Genomic DNA, 18700 nt, shown 5'->3' on the forward strand with positions numbered 1-18700 from the left:
TGACGCCATATTAAAGTAGCTGCCGAGTCTAACGTATATGTTAGCCAGATTCCTGAGATTCAGGGATCGTTAGGCACCCTCAGGGTGGCATAGTTTCGCATCAGAATTGACTGGAGTAAAACGAAATGTTTAACATAGTTCAGTTTGTATGCTTTATTGGCTTTTATTAGTTTTGTTGTTGGGGGTTTATTGATTTTTAAAAAATTATGCTTATACGCTAACTACTAACAAATTGTCCATTAACTAACGTAAATTTAATTAACATTTGGTATTCGATTTGTTTTTGTTTTTTTCTTCAGAAATTTCATTTTAATACATGTTACAAGATTATTATAGTTTTTTGCAGATTTTTGTTTTGTTTTGATTTACTTTTAATTTTATATATATATAATTATATATAATTTATATATATATTTCTTTAATTAATTTAATTTTACTTATATTTTTGTTGTTTGTTTGTTTGTTTTTTTTTTTTTTTTTTTTTTGGGGGGGGGGGGGGGGGGTTTACCATGTGTATTTGCTAGTAAATGCAGAAATATGAATTTATTTTATTATTATTTTTATTTTTTTTTAGTTATTCAACTTGGTTTCATTTAAATTTAATTGTAGTCATTTAGTCTAGTAGTTGGTTTGTGTTTCTCTTTCTCGTTCTCGTTCTCATTCTCTGTCGCTTACTACTTGTAACTTTGCCTCATGGCTCATAATTTAATATTAAAATTACACATAAATTATTATATACAAAATTATTTTACAGTTTAATTTTTATAGAATTTTTTTTTTTAGTTTTAAGTTTCACCAAAAAGTTTGTTGCCTCGCCAACATAAACTTTTGTGGCCACGTGACCAGCCAAGCAGCGACGGCCAGGTGCAAAATTGTTTCGCAATCGGACACGTGCCTCGGCCCCGTTGTCCGGAGTTGGAACAGCCGGAGTTCGGATTGTGTTGTTCTCCGGCAAATGTCTGGCAGGTGGACTTACGTGCTAAATCTGATGCCATTTATTATACAGGGTGTGGGTATGTGTGTATGTGTTTTTGACTATATTTATCAAGTTTTATAAACTCTTTTAAATAGTAGTATATCCATAGTTCGCTTAATTTAAGTTAATTTTTAATCTTCTTATTCAATTTTTATCAATTTATCAGTGTTGGGTCAGATTTTAAGAAAGGAAAAGGAATTTGGTAGACTCTGTATGATGATTAAAGAAAAGTGAAGTAAAGTAGAGAAAGTTCAATATCAACATATTGATTAGTACACATTAGCACTATATCTTATATATATAGCTAACTTGGCTTAATGCTGACTTTGAAATAGGACTATGACATTTATTTTGAAATTATTGAGCTCTTATACATCATTTAAAAACAAAAGTAATTTAATTCTATTTTCTTAGTTTGATTTTTTTTCAGGTTTTTAATTTTATTTACTTAGAGTAAAATGGTTTCGTTTTCCAGTCTATTTTTGATTTAAATTCCAACGGTTTTAAGTTTTTTTTTTTTCTGTACAGATAAAGCTAACTTAAATTTATAATTTTATTATATTTTATTAAAATAGAACAGAAATATTAAATTTGTTTGGTAAAAAAGTCAGACTTTAATATTTTGAAAATGGAAAATATATAAACAAATTAATACAATTTACAAGAGATTTTCAAGAACAAAAAAATAAATACAAATAAACCAAAGTACATAAAAATTAAAATTCAGTAAAATTTTTATTGCAAAAAAAAAAAAATAAAATAAAATAAAATAAAATAAAAAATAAAAATAAATAAAAATTTACAATCCATCACTATAAATTATAAAATTAGTTTTTATACTAAAGTCGAAGTAGAAGGAAATAGAAGTTTTTTTCTCATGAAATTATTTAAATTGAGAAAAGTTCAGTACAGTTGAAAAGTTTCAGAAGCTTAAAGGCTTAGAGAAATACTTTCATTTCATTTTGACTTTTATTTGTATATGTATTTTCGATAGCTATTTATATGTATTATTTGCTATTTGTGAATATCTATGGAGAAGTTGTAGTAGTAGTAGTAGTACACGTAAAGGCTCTGCTTTAGTTTAATTCGTATTTCTGGCTTACGAACTAACTTAGGCTAACATGCACACACGCACTGACACTCAGACACACAGACACACAGACAGTCAGACAGACACATATACAGATGTATAAATGGAATACTTAAGTTTTGTTAGTTGAGCTTAAATTGCTGCACAATCCACATCCACATCCGTTTCCATATCCTGGCATTACGCTTACAGCTGAAACATCATTTTTAGCTACAACTTAACTATTTATTTTTATAATACAACTTTGCCGACTTCCGTCGTGTTGGCTTGAATTGGCAGAGCTGCACCACTGCCACCGCCCGGTCCAGCACCGCTGCCCGTTGCAACCACGGCCAACGCATTGTCCACGCCCACTTGAGAAGGCGATGGCTGCTGCTGTTGCTGCTGCTGTTGCTGCTGTTTGGCTTTCGCTTTATCATGCACGTACATCGCGGCAAGGGCATTGAAACGTGGACCCCAATTTTGTAAATAGTTAAAGTCTTGATTCTCATCGTCGGTGCCTGCAATGGGCATGAGTGGTTTTATTTCAGTGTCAAGGTATTCATTGTGCTTCTTTGTTGCTCAGCTCTATGCTTACCTGATGCCAACGAGCTGAGCGATTCGGCAATGCTGCCGCTGCCCTCGAACGTGAAATTGCGCAGGTCGTCGAAGGGCGGCGCATTGGGATCCTTGTCGATGCGCTGCTTGCGCTCCTCCATCAAATAGGCCACATTCAATTCCTGCCCAGGCGGCAGTAGTGTCATCACAGGATCTAAAAGCAGAGAAAGGTTTCAAATCTCTCTCTCTCTCTCTCTCTCTCTCACTCTGTTTACTCACATATAATGGGCATCTTGCAGGCGGCTATGTCCGGTGGCATTGTGCCGCTCTGCGCACTGATTGGTATTTGTAGTGGGGTTATATCGAATGCCGTCATATCATCCTCGCCGCCGCCCTCGTCCTCGTAGCTAATCACCGTTTCGCGCACATCCTTTTCCGTTCCGGAGCGTTTCTTCTTCTTGGTGGTTTTACGTTTGCGATTGTATAGCACGAATATCAATGCGAGTACTGCAAGTGAATCGGAAAATTTTATTAAAGCATTGCTAGAGTTTTGAGCTGGCTTCAATGTTGCTTCTCTCTGAAGACTTTGGCATTTTTGAAGATTTTATGCAGGCATTTTAAATAATATTTTTTAGATTAATATTGATATTTTAAATAATATTTTATGAATTTGAAGAACAGATTCCTATATTTGGATTATACGATCTGGAAAGGATTTGTCTGCTAGGATTTGTTTGCTAATCTACATGATTTTTGTATTTAGTCAGTCAAAAAGTCTCAGCTATCAATGAATTAAACCTTGAAAAAGTATTTCTACTATTTCTACTATTATTAAACAAAATAAATTGATTTTTTTAATAGAATACTTAGTTCAACTCTTATATTTATTTTTTTAATTTTGGTTACCAAATGGATTTATGGTGTTTTAATTTTTTCTCCGCCAAAGTTTATAAAACTTTATAATCAAAATAAGATAACGAGCATGCCGCAAAACTATCTTCTATTAGTTGCCAATTATATGGTGGCAAATTCCTTTATCCATTAATACTAAAACTTAATGGTTAAATAAATTAGAAGTTCGAGAGATACTTTGCGCTCTGTAACGGAATCAGATAATGAACTAGTTTCAGTTGGGGGCAACTCGCAATGCTTGATAATTGCGAGACTAAAACTTGGCGCACAGTCAATAGGGAACACACAAAAAAGAAAAGAGACTGAAAGAAATATGTAGAGAGATGAAAGAGACGGCGTACACATATGCGACATTCCATGGCTGTGAGTATTGCCAGCTAGTCGGATTACCAGATGAAGAAAAACAACGAGCATTTCGCCTGTACAGAGAAAGTTGTTAAGTTCTTTCGTTTTTGCCGGCTCTTTGGCTTTTTGGTTACAGTTTGCTTAAGCAGCATAAAGTTATTAATAAGTCTCATGCTTGGCGATTCCTTTGGCAACATTTACTGTACTCTTTATATTTATTTTCGCTGCTGCTATAAACAAGCAACGGAATGGGAGGGGGCGTAGCTTGGGCGATTGCAAGTGCATTTTATCATTTGCGCTTCGGTTGACAGCAATATTAACTTGGCTGTTTGGGGAGGTTCAGCAAACATGACAGTCAAGTAAAAATAATTAAAACTCTGAGCAGCTGGCTGGCTGGCTGACAGTCAGAATGCGGGTTAGCTCTCCTTTCTTGCTGCCTTTCTCTACACTTTTGGTTAAGCGGATTCATTAGTTGGGCCACAATAACTGGCAGCTGGTCGACAAGGCAGCGCCAAGCCGAAACTTGGCCCAAAAAAGTTCATTAATAATAGCCTAGAGTTTTTACATTTCAGCACTTCAAAATCCAACACTCCCCATCATAGCGCATCCTAGTTATCATTACAGTTATTATCCGCAGAACGCTATTAGAAACAGGAGTATTCTATTAAACTAATACTCTGAACATCCATTATCATTAGCGAGCGTGTATTATGGTATTTAGTTGCCGTTTGCCTTTTCACGTATACCCAGTAATTTTTTGGAGATATGGCTTGATTAAACTTAGGGAATTGATCAGACAATTATCATATTATTCTGAATCTAGAGACCAAATGATTTTCTATGAATTTTCTATGAATCTATTATAATCTGGTGATCACAGCACAGGCTCACTTCATATGTTTTATTTTGCTAAATATCGATTAAAATGGTTTTATTATGTTTTGATTGATTTTCGGAATATATAAAATTTATCAAATTATTATGGTTAGGAAAAAATACAGAATACATGGTAAAAATTTAAATATAATTTTTTTTTTTCTTGCGCCTCGATAAAAAAGATTTTCTATTTATAAATCGACAAATATCGATTTAAAATGGTTTCTTCTTGACAAATATCGATTTAAAATGGTTTCTTCTTGACTTGAGGTTTCAAGTCAGTTACGTTAACACATTTTCGTATATTGCACATATTGTTTATCGATAAATATCGATTTTAAAAGTATTTTAACAGCACATGGTGCTAGCATAGTCATTAATTTAAGAAGGAGCTTTTTTGCAAAATTGGATTACTGCTTCGATAAAAACCGATTTCAATCAAAATTGTACCTAGGCTCTCAAGCTCAGCGGTATCTTGTGCTTCAATATTTATCAATTTGAAATTCAATTCTGAAAATAATAAAAGGCATTTGTAAGTGATTAAAACAACTAGATGCATGTTCAGTATCAGCTTAGCTTACTAAACGATTAAAACATTAAAACGCATTTAGAAAAATATCGATACTTATCGATTTCAAGGCCTGTATTGCCTCTTTATTAATTTCTTATATTAGTGGGCATATGGGACCAAGAATTAATTCTCATGTATAGGTCCCAGGACACAAACTGAAGACTTGAACTCACATACTTTATACTCTGCCTTCAAAAACAAATTAGTATCGTTTATCAGCCAACACATACATATCCAATAAACAAGGAGTATGTATCAAGCCTGTCTGCTGAAACGTCAAACTGATTCATGCTACCTTTTCGATTGCCCTTTCGCTGCGGCGCAAAACTTTGAACATTTTTCTCTAGATTTAATTAGCATCATTAAACGTAAATGGAGTTGTTGTTATGGCCACAGCCACCACCAACGCCACCGACACCAGGAACACCACCAACACCACTGACATTTCGACAGTCGACAGTCGACTTTTACCTTTTGGTATTTATTTCACATTTTTGCCCTACCGGCGCTTAGACAGACAGATAGATAGACTGGTTGGCAGGCACGCGAAAACTCTGAGAATCGTTCCAAGCCGTTAACGGCGAGCGCCGCATTTCAATTTAGAATTTTGTACTTGGGGTTAGTTGTGCAGAAAAATGGCTGTGCTACAGCAACAGAAGCTAATCAATGCCAGAAATTGTAAGCGAAAAGTTTTTAAAAGCACTTACAAAGGGGTTTGGGCTTCCATTGATATTTGGATTTTAAGCATCGAGGCTTTAAGTATTAAGATTTTTGTATTGAGATTTAAATGCCATGCAAAATGGAGTTGAATGTTTAAATGACAAACTTTAAAAATTCGGAAAAAATTATAGTTTAACCCAGATGATATAGTGAAAAAACATATAAATAAATTATATAAAAATTTAAAAAGTAAAAAAATCGAAATTTACGATATAAAAATAAGTACAAAAGTAAATTTATAATTTAGAAAAATAAAGTAAAATAAAAACAGATATTTTCTGTCGTTTTGTATTCTTAATTTTATATTTCTACATCTTATTTATCAATTATAACAATGTTGCATCCTTGAGTATGTATAATATCAAAAGGATGTCCGAATGTTTCCTTTATGTCCTCAAAAGGATATGGCCCATCGGCACAGAAATGGCCAAAGCTAAGTTGAGCCAACGTTTTCTCATTTTCCCCAATTGTTTGTGTTATTAGACCATTGGGGTCAATGCCGGGTCAGGCATACATACGGCCCACCCACCAGGGCACAATGGACTCTACGAGTTAGCGACTATATCCAAGAATAAACAAGAAGTGCAAGGAAGCGAGCGGAGGCAAGGAGGAAGTACAAAACTAGTACACTTGTAAAACAACAAAGCGTGTCCTGTTCCTTGGGCTTCTTTGTTTACACTTGGCTACAGTGAACACAAACATAAACACAAACCCCCACACACACCCAGACATATAGCTGGGGCTTAGTTTTCCTTTTTCCAGCTGACAGAAAAAAACTTCTCATGACCAGGTCGGGTCAGTTGCGCGGCATGGCACAAAAGCTCATCAGTAAGAGGCAGCGATGTTTTACTTTGTATTCCTTTTTTCTTCCTCTTGCTTCTCTCATTTTGTTTTTGGGTTTTTTGAGCATTTATTTGTAGTTTTTTTTTTTTTTTTTTTTTTTTTTTTTTTTTTTTTTTTGCTTTTATGCCTGCAGCCGAGTCTGTTCCCTTCTCAAATTTTATGCCAAAATACAGTTCAGCGATTCTGAGATTACAGAGAAGCGAGCACTGCGAAACGAATGGGAAAGCACAAAAAGCGTTGACTGTAAATAATGTTAGATAATTATTTAGTTTGTTTTTGTCTTTACGCCACTTAAATGCAACAACAATAACAACAGCAACAACAACAACAAATAACAAACAAAAAGCGAAGTGCCTACAGTGAAACTTGTTGTCAGTTTCTTGAAATTTTCACTTCATAAACGCGGTGCCTGTGTGTGTGTGTGTGTGTGTGTGTGTGTGTGTGCGTGTGTGTGTGTGTGTGCGCGCGACGAGCTGCTTCGGCTGTGCGGCAGAACATTCGTTTGCGTTTATTTATTGCGCCTATTTTGCGGTTTAGCGGTTTTATGGCCAACGCGGCGTATGCGCACTGTGTGTCCAGCCGGCCCAACTGTGTAATTAGCTGGCCCGAAGCTGACTAATTAGCTTAAGGTTGTTATTGGTGTTGCTGTTGTTGCTATTTACCATTGTTGTTGCTGCAACTAGAAACCGCACGCCTTTCGCTCATTAAAACTAGCCCTCCTCCGATTATGTGCGTGGCACAGCCTTCCTCTTAAATATGGCTTTTAAATAAATTGCCTACGGGCAGTAAGACAGAGAAGGAGAGTGAGAGAGGCAGAGTGAGCAAAATCTCTGCGCTGGTTTCAGACACCAGCAAAAAGAGAGCTCAGCTAATTGAAAATCCTTTTTGGAATCGTAAAATGAGTCGAGCAGCGCGCAAACAAAAATAAACTGTCGTATATTGCGTATACGCCAGCGCGTACCATTCACATTCGTTTGTCTCCCTATCGCACACGCTCTTTCACTCTGTTTTTTTGTTCCCGCTGAACATTTTGCAAATGACCAAATCCAATTTACGCCCGCTGCAAAGTCCATTAAGTGCCAGTGCGCTCGCAAGAGCACATAGAGTATAGCTTCAATTGAAATCAAATGAAATCTTGGTCTAAAGTAAAAACCAAATCCAACAAAATGGCCAAATGCCATTTAGACTTGGACAGTAGCAGCAGTAACAGTAACAGTAGCAGTTGCTACATAATGTGCTTCGAATGCGAATTTAAGTAGAAAATAGAAATTTTCGAATTGAGAATGGAGAAAATATTTATATAAAATATATGTATGTATATATGAATTTCTATTAAATATATATAATAATAATTATAAAGGTATATGCGAACATAAATCTATATTTTTATCAAAGTCTATTTTATTTTCAAGTTTCAAGTTCATTTAAGGAACAATAAAATGGGACCAAATATATTTAAATAAATTTAATATTTTAGCAATGTAAAATTAAATTGAAATCGAATTTTCAAGCATTTTAAAAGTACTGAAAATTAACTAGAAAATTGTGTACATAAAAATAAAAGAAAAGTACTTGAAAGTACTTGAAAAGTTATAATACAAATATTTTTATTATTTGTAAAAATAAACTTTGTTTCATAAACTTTTGAAATATACAATAAATGAATAGCAAATTCTGAAAAATAAGCAAATCTCGACGGATTTAGATCCATTTTGGTATTTTTTTTTTTTTTTAATTTCAGCGCTCTAAAGCTGCAAACGTATTCTATTAAAAAAAAAAAAAAAGGAATAGTTGAAAAAAATTGTAAATGCGAGCTGCAAAGCATCTAGTAAGCTTTGCATCCAAAAGGTCTAGCACCTGTTTGGGTGGCGGGGCTATCGAACAGAGCTCGGCTTAAACCAGATGTTCACAATGTTTTCAATTAAAACGCCAATAAAACAATGCGAAAATAAATGGAACGTAAATGCTCAGCCTTTTCAAATATTTTGGCAAAATGTTTTTCTGATTTTCATTTTATTACATTTTGTTGTGCACTTGTTAATTAGCCACGCTGGCATTTCCATTTGGCTAACAACGCATTCTGCTTGTGCAGTGAGAGGCAGTGGCAGAGGAGAGGAGGGGGCGTTCAAAAGTAAGCAAGAAATGTGGCACTCTGTGCGCCTTCAGCCCGGCAAATGCAAACATTCGTTGATTTGGCGTCGTTAGGGTGTGGGGGGGGGGGGGGGGGGGGGGGCCGGTTATATGTATTATTTTTTTTTTGCCTGCTGGGATTTAAGTGCAGCGCGTCCAACCTACTGAAAATTGCATTTACATGTAAAAACAGACAGCTGAAAGCCCGAGCGAGAGAAAGAAAGAGAGAGAGAGGGAGAGAGAGAGAGAGAGGGAGAGGGAGTCTAGGTTATGTAGAGGGCACTGCGGATACGGCTTAAGCCGCTTAAACTGACACACATGCATGCCAAATTGCAGGAGCTTAGCGAGAGAGAGAGAGAGGACCCAGCTGGCTGGCGTGGTTGGCTGGTTGGTTGCCTGGCTGTGGCTGTCCCGTTACAGTACTTACTCAATATGATAATCAGGCAAACGAATATGGCGCCCAAGGCGCCCATGCTCAGCTTCAGACGCTGTCCCTCCTGCACCAGTTCACAGTTCTCGCCCCAATAGCCCTCGGGGCAAATGCAGCGATATCGCAGACGTGGCTCCAAATTGATGCACGTGCCCCCGTTCAGGCAGGGCATGTCCAGGCATTCGTTGCGATCGACACAGCCCTTGGTATCCGCTGACATAATGCGTCCCTCGCTGCACCTGCAATGACAGAGCAACGAATGCAGTCAGAAACAGAAACAGAAATAGAGTGTGTGAGAGAGAGAGAGAGAGAGAGAGAGAGAGGAAGTTAAGTTCTAGCGTGTCGTTTGTAAAATTCATGTTGTGCATAACTTTTTAAAAGCTCGCAACTTTTTGTTTCCAACCAACAGCAAAGAGAGAAATAATATTTGGCCAGTTGCTGGTGTGGTGGAATTTCCCAGTTGCCTGGACCACGATGCGCGACCTTTCGCTGCGCATTAAACGTGTTAGTTCCGTTGCTCTAAGTCTCCCTGGCCAGCGTACTCTATGAGGGATTAGTTTATAGTTTCTCAGGGTAATCACAGTGCTTTTGAAATTTATATTAAATTATTTAAACATTTAGAACGCAAGCTTAAGCCTCATGCTGATGAGATTTAGTTTTTCGTAATTAAAAAATGAAATATATACATACATACATATATATCTTTCATATAGACATTCTGTAATACATTTTTCATTTTTCTTAAGTCAAAATACTAAAATATATACATTATTTTAATAAATAATTAAAATTTAATTTTTAACGATTTTATTAAAGCTTTAAAAATCAAAGAAAATGTATATATATATTTTCAAGCTCTTGGTCATAATTTAATCTGTGACAATTTTTTTTTTTTTTGCCAAATTTAATTTTATCTGAATTTCTTTTACATTTTTAATATTCGAGTCTCAGCTTTCCTACATTTTCAGCATTTTATAGAGATTAAAATATATTTTTTATATATCTAACATATTTGATTAAAATATATATTTTATATATCTAACATATTTGATTAGATTTCTTTTTTTTTTGTTTTTTTTTTTTTTTTGTTTTTGTAATAAAAGAATAATTTTTCAAAATTTGACGAATTTTATTTATTTTTTATTTATTTATTTTATTAACCGTCAATACTTTTCTTTTACTTTTTCATTTTGATTCAAATTTAATCAATCATTCCTCTTCCAATTTAATTTTTTTCCATTAGTTCTTTTTCCTTTGGCTTTCCATTTGCCTAGCTTTTCATTAGTTCATTTCGGTAAGTCCTAGACTTGCTTTGCCCACTTATTTGTGCCTCCTTTTTGGTTCTTTTTTTATCACTCCACTCTCTGCAGCTCACTTTTCTTGCTTGTTTCACTTGTTCATTTCATTGACTCTTTCGTTAATTTTTTCCCTATATCAATTTTCTCTTGACTTGGAGAAGTCAATTGCTCCTTTCACCTGCTAAAGCCCATTTTTCATTTCAGCTTTTCTCATTGCAAGTTGGGTAGATTCCTATTCGACATTTTCTACCTTTCTCATTATTCTTCCACATTCCCAATGCTTCTCTGCCATGCTTCTCTTACCTCTTCATTTAACCTCTTATACTTTTCCCGTTCCATTTAATTCTGCCATTTGCTCTTTGTTATTTCGCTTATTCCTTTCACTCGTTCATTTAATTTGCTATTTCTTCACACTTAATATTTCCACAACTGTCTACTGCATTTTGCATGTAGACTCATGTATACCATACTCAGCAGAAGTTTATCGTATTTTTTCGATAAGTCGTCCGGTAACCTTTTTATCGAGAATAATCGAAAAATTGATTTTGTTTTTTCAGCCTAATTTGAACACTGACCTGACCTGGAGACTTCAGATTCACTGTGTATATACAGTTGATGGCTACGAAGATTTCGTAATTTACAAATTTTCTCTTGTAGTAGGACTGTCTATCTATATGAAACTTTCAAAGCGTGATCATATGGTTAGAATGTGTGTACATTCCAAAGCACAACTCTAGCGCTGCCGCTGCAGTCTCGACTGGAGCATGCTATATTCCATGCCCTAATTATCTTTCATATACCAACAATATTATGTATTATATCTATATATACTATATTATTATTTTTTAAACATCACTAGTTTATTCATAAATCTCTTCACTTCCATTCCATTTATCTCTATTTTTATATCCATTCTCTAAATTTTACTTTTAAAACGCTTCATTTTGTTTGCTCACTTAAAATTTCACAAATATTTCTGCATTTAAACTTTGCTACGCTTCACAATTAAGACAATGAAAATAAATCACAAAAAAAAGAACATTTAATGTTTCCTTCCATCCAACCATTTCTCTTTAAAGCCTCTTAACACTTGACATTAATTGAAATACTTATGAATTGCTCAGTTTTAAATACTTTTAACTTCCTGTGCGCTTTCCCTTTTGCATACAAACACACGCACAATTGCAATTTGGGTCAATTCAACATATTAAAAAGTAAGTGTTGAGAGAGAGCGAGAGAGAGAGCGAAAGGCAAAGGCTGAGTGAGAGCGAGTGAGATGGCAAGTGCAAGTCCAACATTATTTTTCAGCAGCTGACACGATTCCAGCAGCCAGCGAGTGCACAATGAAATTCGAATTGAGGCTAAAAAGCAGGCATAATTTATGGCACATCGTGGACGACGGTCCAGATGCGGACAGGTGTATGCTGTATGCACGGGGCCTTGGCTCAGTGGGGCGCTATTTAAATTTGCTTAAAGTGCGAACTCCTCAATTCGTCTTACAAATGGGAGCAAAGCAGCTTTTAGCTCCACTGATATAATGGCAAAAGTAAATGGAGCACGAAGCTGTTGGCGATAGCAGCTTGGCAAAAGTGTCATGATGCAGTGCTGCATGGAAAGGGAAGCAAAGTGGGGGGTGGAGTGAAGGGACGACCAGGTAGAGCCAAGGGGCTCAGGTCTGGCGTCTGTTTGTGCTCAGTGTGTCTCAAATGGAGTCACTCGGCAAAACTAATGATGTGGAAAATGTGCTCGCTTCGCCGCCCGGAGTTGCTCGTCTGCTGTTTGGTGTTGCAAATGGCAGCTGCCATGGGCTGCAGTCGATGAAAAGGACAGACCGAAGCCCCATCGAAAGTCGAAAGCGAATGCAAATACATTTTATATTTAGCTATATATACATATATACACATATACATATATATAGATATATTTTCTGCGGTGTCGTCGACTGTCAGTGCTTGGGGTGCAACAAGATGAAGTTGGGCGTTTCTCTGTCAGTACACGCTGATGACAATTGATATTGTTTGTTGTGCGCTCGCCTTGCGATATGTTTGCCCTGCCATCAGGCAGCAGGTGCGCTTGAATATGGCTGTGGGAATGCGTTGAAAAGTTGATGCCACAGTTAATGGAGAAATGATGTGTTTCACATGCATTACGCTCAGTTGGGCTCAGCCCCTTCTGTGGCTGCCTGTTTGTTGTTTTTTTATTATTTGGCTGTCTGTTAAAAGTAATGTCGGCTTTAAATGGATTGGAATAACCGACATTTAGATTATTTCAATATTTTCTCTATGCTTAAATTCCTAGCAAATGTTTCTATAAATTTTAAAGGCATTTTAATTTCGTAATCGCGTAAATTGATCAAGAATGCGTTATGGTAAATTTAAATGGCTCTCAGCTGAATAAAACTGAAAAACTAAAATACAAAACTAATTAAATAAAATATTTATTTTCACTATATTCCATATGCAATTTCGACTCACATTCAATATTACTCTTGACGCCTTGGAAATAGAAGTAAAAATAATACAAATTTTACTTTTAAGTTTCTTGACAATTTCTAAAAAGAACAAAAAATAGTCGAGATCGCGTAGTTTAAAATTGGCCATATATAAAAAATATAAATTAAAAGGTAAAAATTAAGCATTAAAAAATTAATTCAAAAGAAAAATGGCACATTAAAACTAAACAAAGAATTCACTAAGTAAGAGTGTATTAAAAAGTAAAAAAAAAAAATAAATTAAAAATAAAAATGAAAATTACCTTAATATAAAATCGAACACAAAATAGTAATATAATTTAATGCTGTAAATAAATAAATATATAAAAATTTATAATCTAATCTTAAAAATTAAATAAAAATAATAATGAATAAAAAAATTATAAACCGTAAATAATTACAAAATTAGCATTAAATTTGTAAAGAAATAAATAAATTAATAAATGAATAAATAAGAATAAAAAAAATCAATATACTCATTTAACGTTCGTGATTAATAAATACATATACGTAATAAAGAAATAAAATAAAATAAAAAAAAAAAAATTACATTAAAAAAAATTAAAAAAATATATATATATATATCTTAAATAAACAAATTTTATATTAAGTTTTTAAAGAATTCAATAAAAAGCCATTTTAAATTAAAGTCAAATATATAAGTAAAGAGTTAAGCGCATTACCTAAATTTTAAAGCAACATAAATATTAGCGACCTAAAGCCTTTATCATACATAGTCCATCATTGAAATGCTGGCATAATGCCAAAGATGAGAATCCCAGCAGTTGAATGAAATTTAATTTTAGCGTTTCGGCTGCCAATTAGAGACTTGAAACCAAAAACGCCGAGTTGATTGAAGAACATAGCTCGATTTATGGTTGAGTGATGGGCGAGCAGGTGCAACAGCTGCAGCTGGGCCGAGCAATTAGTGTAGTTAGGGTAAAACACAATTACCATTACACACGCACACTCACACACGCACACACACATACAGAAAATGCGTGTAGTGGAGAGAATGCCCAACCTGGGCAATGTGTGAGCATGTACTTACGTGCATTCGTATTCATTCCACAAATCGACGCAATCAAAGGGATCCGGGCAGATAACATTGGAGCAGGGCCGATTCGATGGGCAGTTGCGCTCCACATTCCGTGCCATTGTCGCCTGGCCCCATTGGGTGCCATTCATGGCCGGTGGCAGCGGCAAATGTTTGCCATCCAGCCTATTTGAGAGTTCGTGCGCCACAAAAGAAATGAAAATGTGCATAATTAGCAAACAGTTGAACTAGCTGGAGCTACGAGTGCGACCAGTGGTAGTTCTAGTCGTAGTCGTAGTCCTTTGTTGATTGCTACCTGATGTCGTCCAGGCAGCTCCTTTGGAAGTCCGATTGCACCTCAAACGTTTTCACGCCCGTATACTCAGCCTTGCCGCCCGCATAGACGCCCTCCTGCTTGTCAATGCTGAGCCACTGATGGCCCTGGTAGTGAAAGGATTCATTGTAGCGCCGCGACTCGCCGCCGTCCAGCTCCATGATGGCCGCCGAGCCATACCGACTGATGCGCACCACATGCCACTGGCCATCGTTGACGGCAATCGCTGTCAGCGCCAGCAGCTGCTCCTCGTTGCGCAACGAGTTGAGATTGTAGCGGAACTGCAGCTGTCCGCGGCGCAGCTCCAGTATCGCATACTCCCGCTGATGCTGATCGCTGACACGGAACAGCTCGCCGACCTGCTCCCGGGTGCGAAATCTCAACTGCAGCTGGGTGCTAAACCGATCCGGCTCGAAGCTCAGCGCGAACTTGACATAGCTCTGCGGCTTGAAGGTGGTCGGCACGGTGGGCACATTACAGCCCGGCCCCATCCAGCCGGGCTTGCAGTGGCATTTCGCCTGCACCAGGCTGGCCACACAGTTGCCGTGGTCCCAGCAGCGGGCCGTGTGCTCCGTCTTCAGGCAGACCTCGTCCGTTTGCGGGCAGGCGGGAAAACTGTTGCGTGCGAGCGCCGGAAAGGCGAGATCGTAGTGCTCCGAATTGTGCACCACGTTGCGTATGCAGCCATCGAAGCCCTTCGAGCTGAAGGCATATTGCCAATTGTACAGCGTCTGATCGAAGTGTTGCCTGTAGAGGCCGCCCAGCTGCAAAGGTTGGTTCAGATTCAGGGTCTCGGCAAATGGTGGTATCTGACCGCGTGCCTGGCACGCATTGTCATCGAACTCGGGTGCGCTGCCATCCTCCAGCTCCGAGACTAGGGCGGTGCGACAAAAGTCCACCACCATGCGCACGTTTTCCGCATCCCAAAAGATGTCCAAGCGATGCCAAATGCCATCGTCCAGCGTCTTTTTGCTCTTCACACGCAGCTCCAGGGTGCCGGAGCCAAAGTCGATGAGCAGACGCGGATAGCCCTGTTCCAGTTCAATGGCTATGAAGTCACTGATTACGCTCTCGCCCGGCTTGGGCGGCACAATGGGCCCATTGTAGAGGATGAGGCCGTTCGGCTCGCGTGTTATAAACTCAAGGCTCAGATGCGACTCGCCGCACAGCTCCAGCGGCGGATACCAGGCCCAGCCGTTGCCCCGAAAGCTGCGCGTCGACTGCTGGCAGCGCGGACCGCCATAGCCCACGGGGCAGGCAACGCAGCGCGGCCCGTTGCGCGTCTCCACGCAGCGTCCACCGTTGAAGCAGTGATGCGAACGACAGTTATGATCCTGGCCACTGAAATTTCTGGCACGGCACACGCACTGTGCACTCAACTCCAGCCGGACGCCGACCAGAGCCGTGCGATTCACGCTGACCGTGTAGGGGCGCTTGCCCAGCTCGGTGCGTGAGCTGCAGGAGCCAGTGGGACACTTGCCACGCCCCTCGTGCAAGCACTCGTCGATGTGCACCATGGTGATGTTGAGGCCCACCTCCTGTTCGATCTCCTCGCGATGCATTTGCACCACACCATTGAGACGCACCGCCTTGAAGTACGGCTGCTGTGTGGCTGAGCGGGCGGCGAAGTGGACATCGGTTAGCGGATATGGCGACTGGGCGCGCAGCTGGACGCTGAAGACGTCCACGTTGTCGCGATCTGTGTAGAGCAGCTCGGCCAGCTTGTTGCGAAATCGTTCCAGCTTCGATGGCTCCACCTGCTGCTTCAGCGGATTCCAGGTGCGCACAAAGTCCTCGTCGGTTATGTGGGCCAAGCGCATGGAGCCCGCCTGCTGCACCGCCTCTGCGGTAATGTCGCGCACTGTGACGCTCAGATTCGCTGGGATATCCTCCTGACCGTGCTCACGATCGTAGACCTGAAAGCAGAAAATTGAATGTGTAGTTATTACAGGTGCTCTACTCGGCCGATAGTTAAGCGATAGATGGGAAATTGAAGTGCAATAGCGATCTACTTATATAGGTGATAAATATAGGGACGAAAGATAGTTGATAGGGGATAGATACATAATTGATGAGCTATACATAGCTCGACATATATAGATGGCCGATAGATGTGCGATATATTGGTTGATTGGCGATAGGTAGATGATAGCTAGCTACTATCTATATGATAGTAAATGATTTATAGAATGATGAGAGGAGATATGTAATAGATCAAGCCTAGTTAGAAAACATATAGAAGTCGATAGATAGGCAATTGATGAGTAATAGATCGGCGTTAGATTGACAGTGTAGGGACAATGGATAGGGGATATATAGACGACAGATTGGCGATAGATGATCGATAGGTGATCGAAGTGCGATAGATAGGTGATCGATATTCGATAGGAGATTTATAGAAGAAGGATAGATGGGCAATAGATCAGTCTAGTAAAAAAATATATAGGCGGTATATAGGCAATCAGTGTGCGATATATGAGTAATAGAATGGTAAGATAAATAGATAGATAGATAGACAGATAGACAGATAGATAGATAGATAAATAGATATATAGATAGATAGACAGAAAAATAGATAGATAGATAGATAGATAGATAGATAGATAGAAAGATAGATATATAGATAGATGATAGATAGATAGATAGATAGATGATAGATAGATAGATAGATAGATAGACAGATAGATAGATAGATAGAAATATATATAGATAGATAGATAGAGAGGATAGAGGTAAGCAATAAAATTGGTATTTGAGATTAAAAGATAGAAGATAGGCCCAATAAAGAAGAAATACGTAAATAATAGGCAACCAACAATTAAACAGGTTACATAGCATAAAAGTGGAATACAGAGAACCAAAAGTAGATGCTTAAATTAGAGTTGGACGATACAAAGGCGTCTAAGCGTATTGCTCGAAGCTTAGCTAGTTCACAAGCTCCCCAAGGCGACCTACCTTAAAGCGCAGCTGGTAGCGGCCACGTCGTGTGCCTGCCCGCATCGTCAGGATGCCGGTGTCTGTATCGAGCTTGAAGCGCTGATGCTCCTGCGCCTCCCAATAGTATTTCTTGTCGGGCACATCCCAATCGTCGGGATCGTTGACGTACACCCGGCCGATTGGTGTGTCCTGCGACTGGCCCTGGTAGTTGTAGACCAGCACCGATTTGCTGCCCGGTTGCATTTTGTTGTCGTTGACATCGCCAATGGTCACAGTCAGTGTGCTGGTGCCCGTCATTGCCGGCGCTCCGTTGTCCTTTATCTCGATGGGTATGTCATAGGACTTTTGCACCTCACGGTCGAAGGGACGCAGCGATGATATTATGGCCACCCCGTTGCCATTGTCACCCCCTTTGAGTGTGTGGGTAGATGAAGGGGTTTTTTTTTGTCGGGTTTCAAATGTTGTTCGATTGGTGGGCCAAGTGTTCCGATGAATTTCATTTGATGTTGTTGTTGTTGTTGCAGGCAAAGCCATAGGCAGCAAGAAAATGTAAAGAGAGAAGAAGAGAAAATGCGAAAATGTTGAGTAAGCAATGCGAAATTCAAGAATGGCTCCGAGCATTATTAAAGTTAGCAAATGGCATTTAAATGAAAGGAATTTTTCATTTCAATAAGCTAAAAATGAAGAACGCTGCGTTTGCTTTGTCGAATGCGAAAGCTATTGCCAAGAGGCGCGTGATGAGATTAAGATTACTTATTATTTAAATACAAAATTTTAAAATAATTTATATTTAAAATATGAATTAATCTCCAGGACTCTACCGTATTTTCTGCTATATCCCCGGCACTTTATTATCTTGAAATGGCTGATCTTCGATTTGAGAATAAAATCGATTGCTTGCATTTCAAAAAAAATTTATCGACTTTAAGCTATTGAAAAACTGACATAACTATTTAATTTTTTATTTTTATTTCTATTTTTATTTTTTTTTATTTTTATTTTTTTTTTATGAGCTCCCATAGGTGCTGACATAGATATAAAAGTATTGCTACCTCATCCTGCTAAGTAATATATATAAATACTCCATGGCATCACACACATTCAAAGAAACCATAACACCCTAAATAACCATAGCCAATTGCTACAGGGTGAGCAAATAATAATGATAATCAAA

General features: G+C 38.1%; 1 protein-coding gene across 3 annotated transcripts in view; it reads right to left on the reverse strand.

Moving 5' to 3' along the window:
• Window positions 1-503: 503 nt before the first annotated feature.
• Window positions 504-18700, reverse strand: part of CadN2 (Cadherin-N2) — a 189240-nt gene continuing 171043 nt past the window's right edge. For all 3 annotated transcript variants that reach the window (XM_089465749.1, XM_089465750.1, XM_089465751.1), the window contains 7 exons: window positions 17545-17936; window positions 14572-16505; window positions 14271-14441; window positions 9428-9669; window positions 2883-3110; window positions 2644-2817; window positions 504-2566 (listed from right to left, as the gene is read on the reverse strand). In XM_089465749.1, the coding sequence (XP_089321875.1) occupies window positions 2298-2566; window positions 2644-2817; window positions 2883-3110; window positions 9428-9669; window positions 14271-14441; window positions 14572-16505; window positions 17545-17936 (3410 nt within the window). In that variant the 3' untranslated portion in view covers window positions 504-2297. The remainder of the gene's footprint in view (window positions 2567-2643; window positions 2818-2882; window positions 3111-9427; window positions 9670-14270; window positions 14442-14571; window positions 16506-17544; window positions 17937-18700) is intronic.

Source organism: Drosophila arizonae, chromosome 3 (assembly GCF_054131065.1).
Source record: "Drosophila arizonae isolate 15081-1271.41 chromosome 3, UAZ_ARI_1.0, whole genome shotgun sequence".
NCBI classification, from domain to species: Eukaryota; Metazoa; Arthropoda; class Insecta; order Diptera; family Drosophilidae; genus Drosophila; species Drosophila arizonae.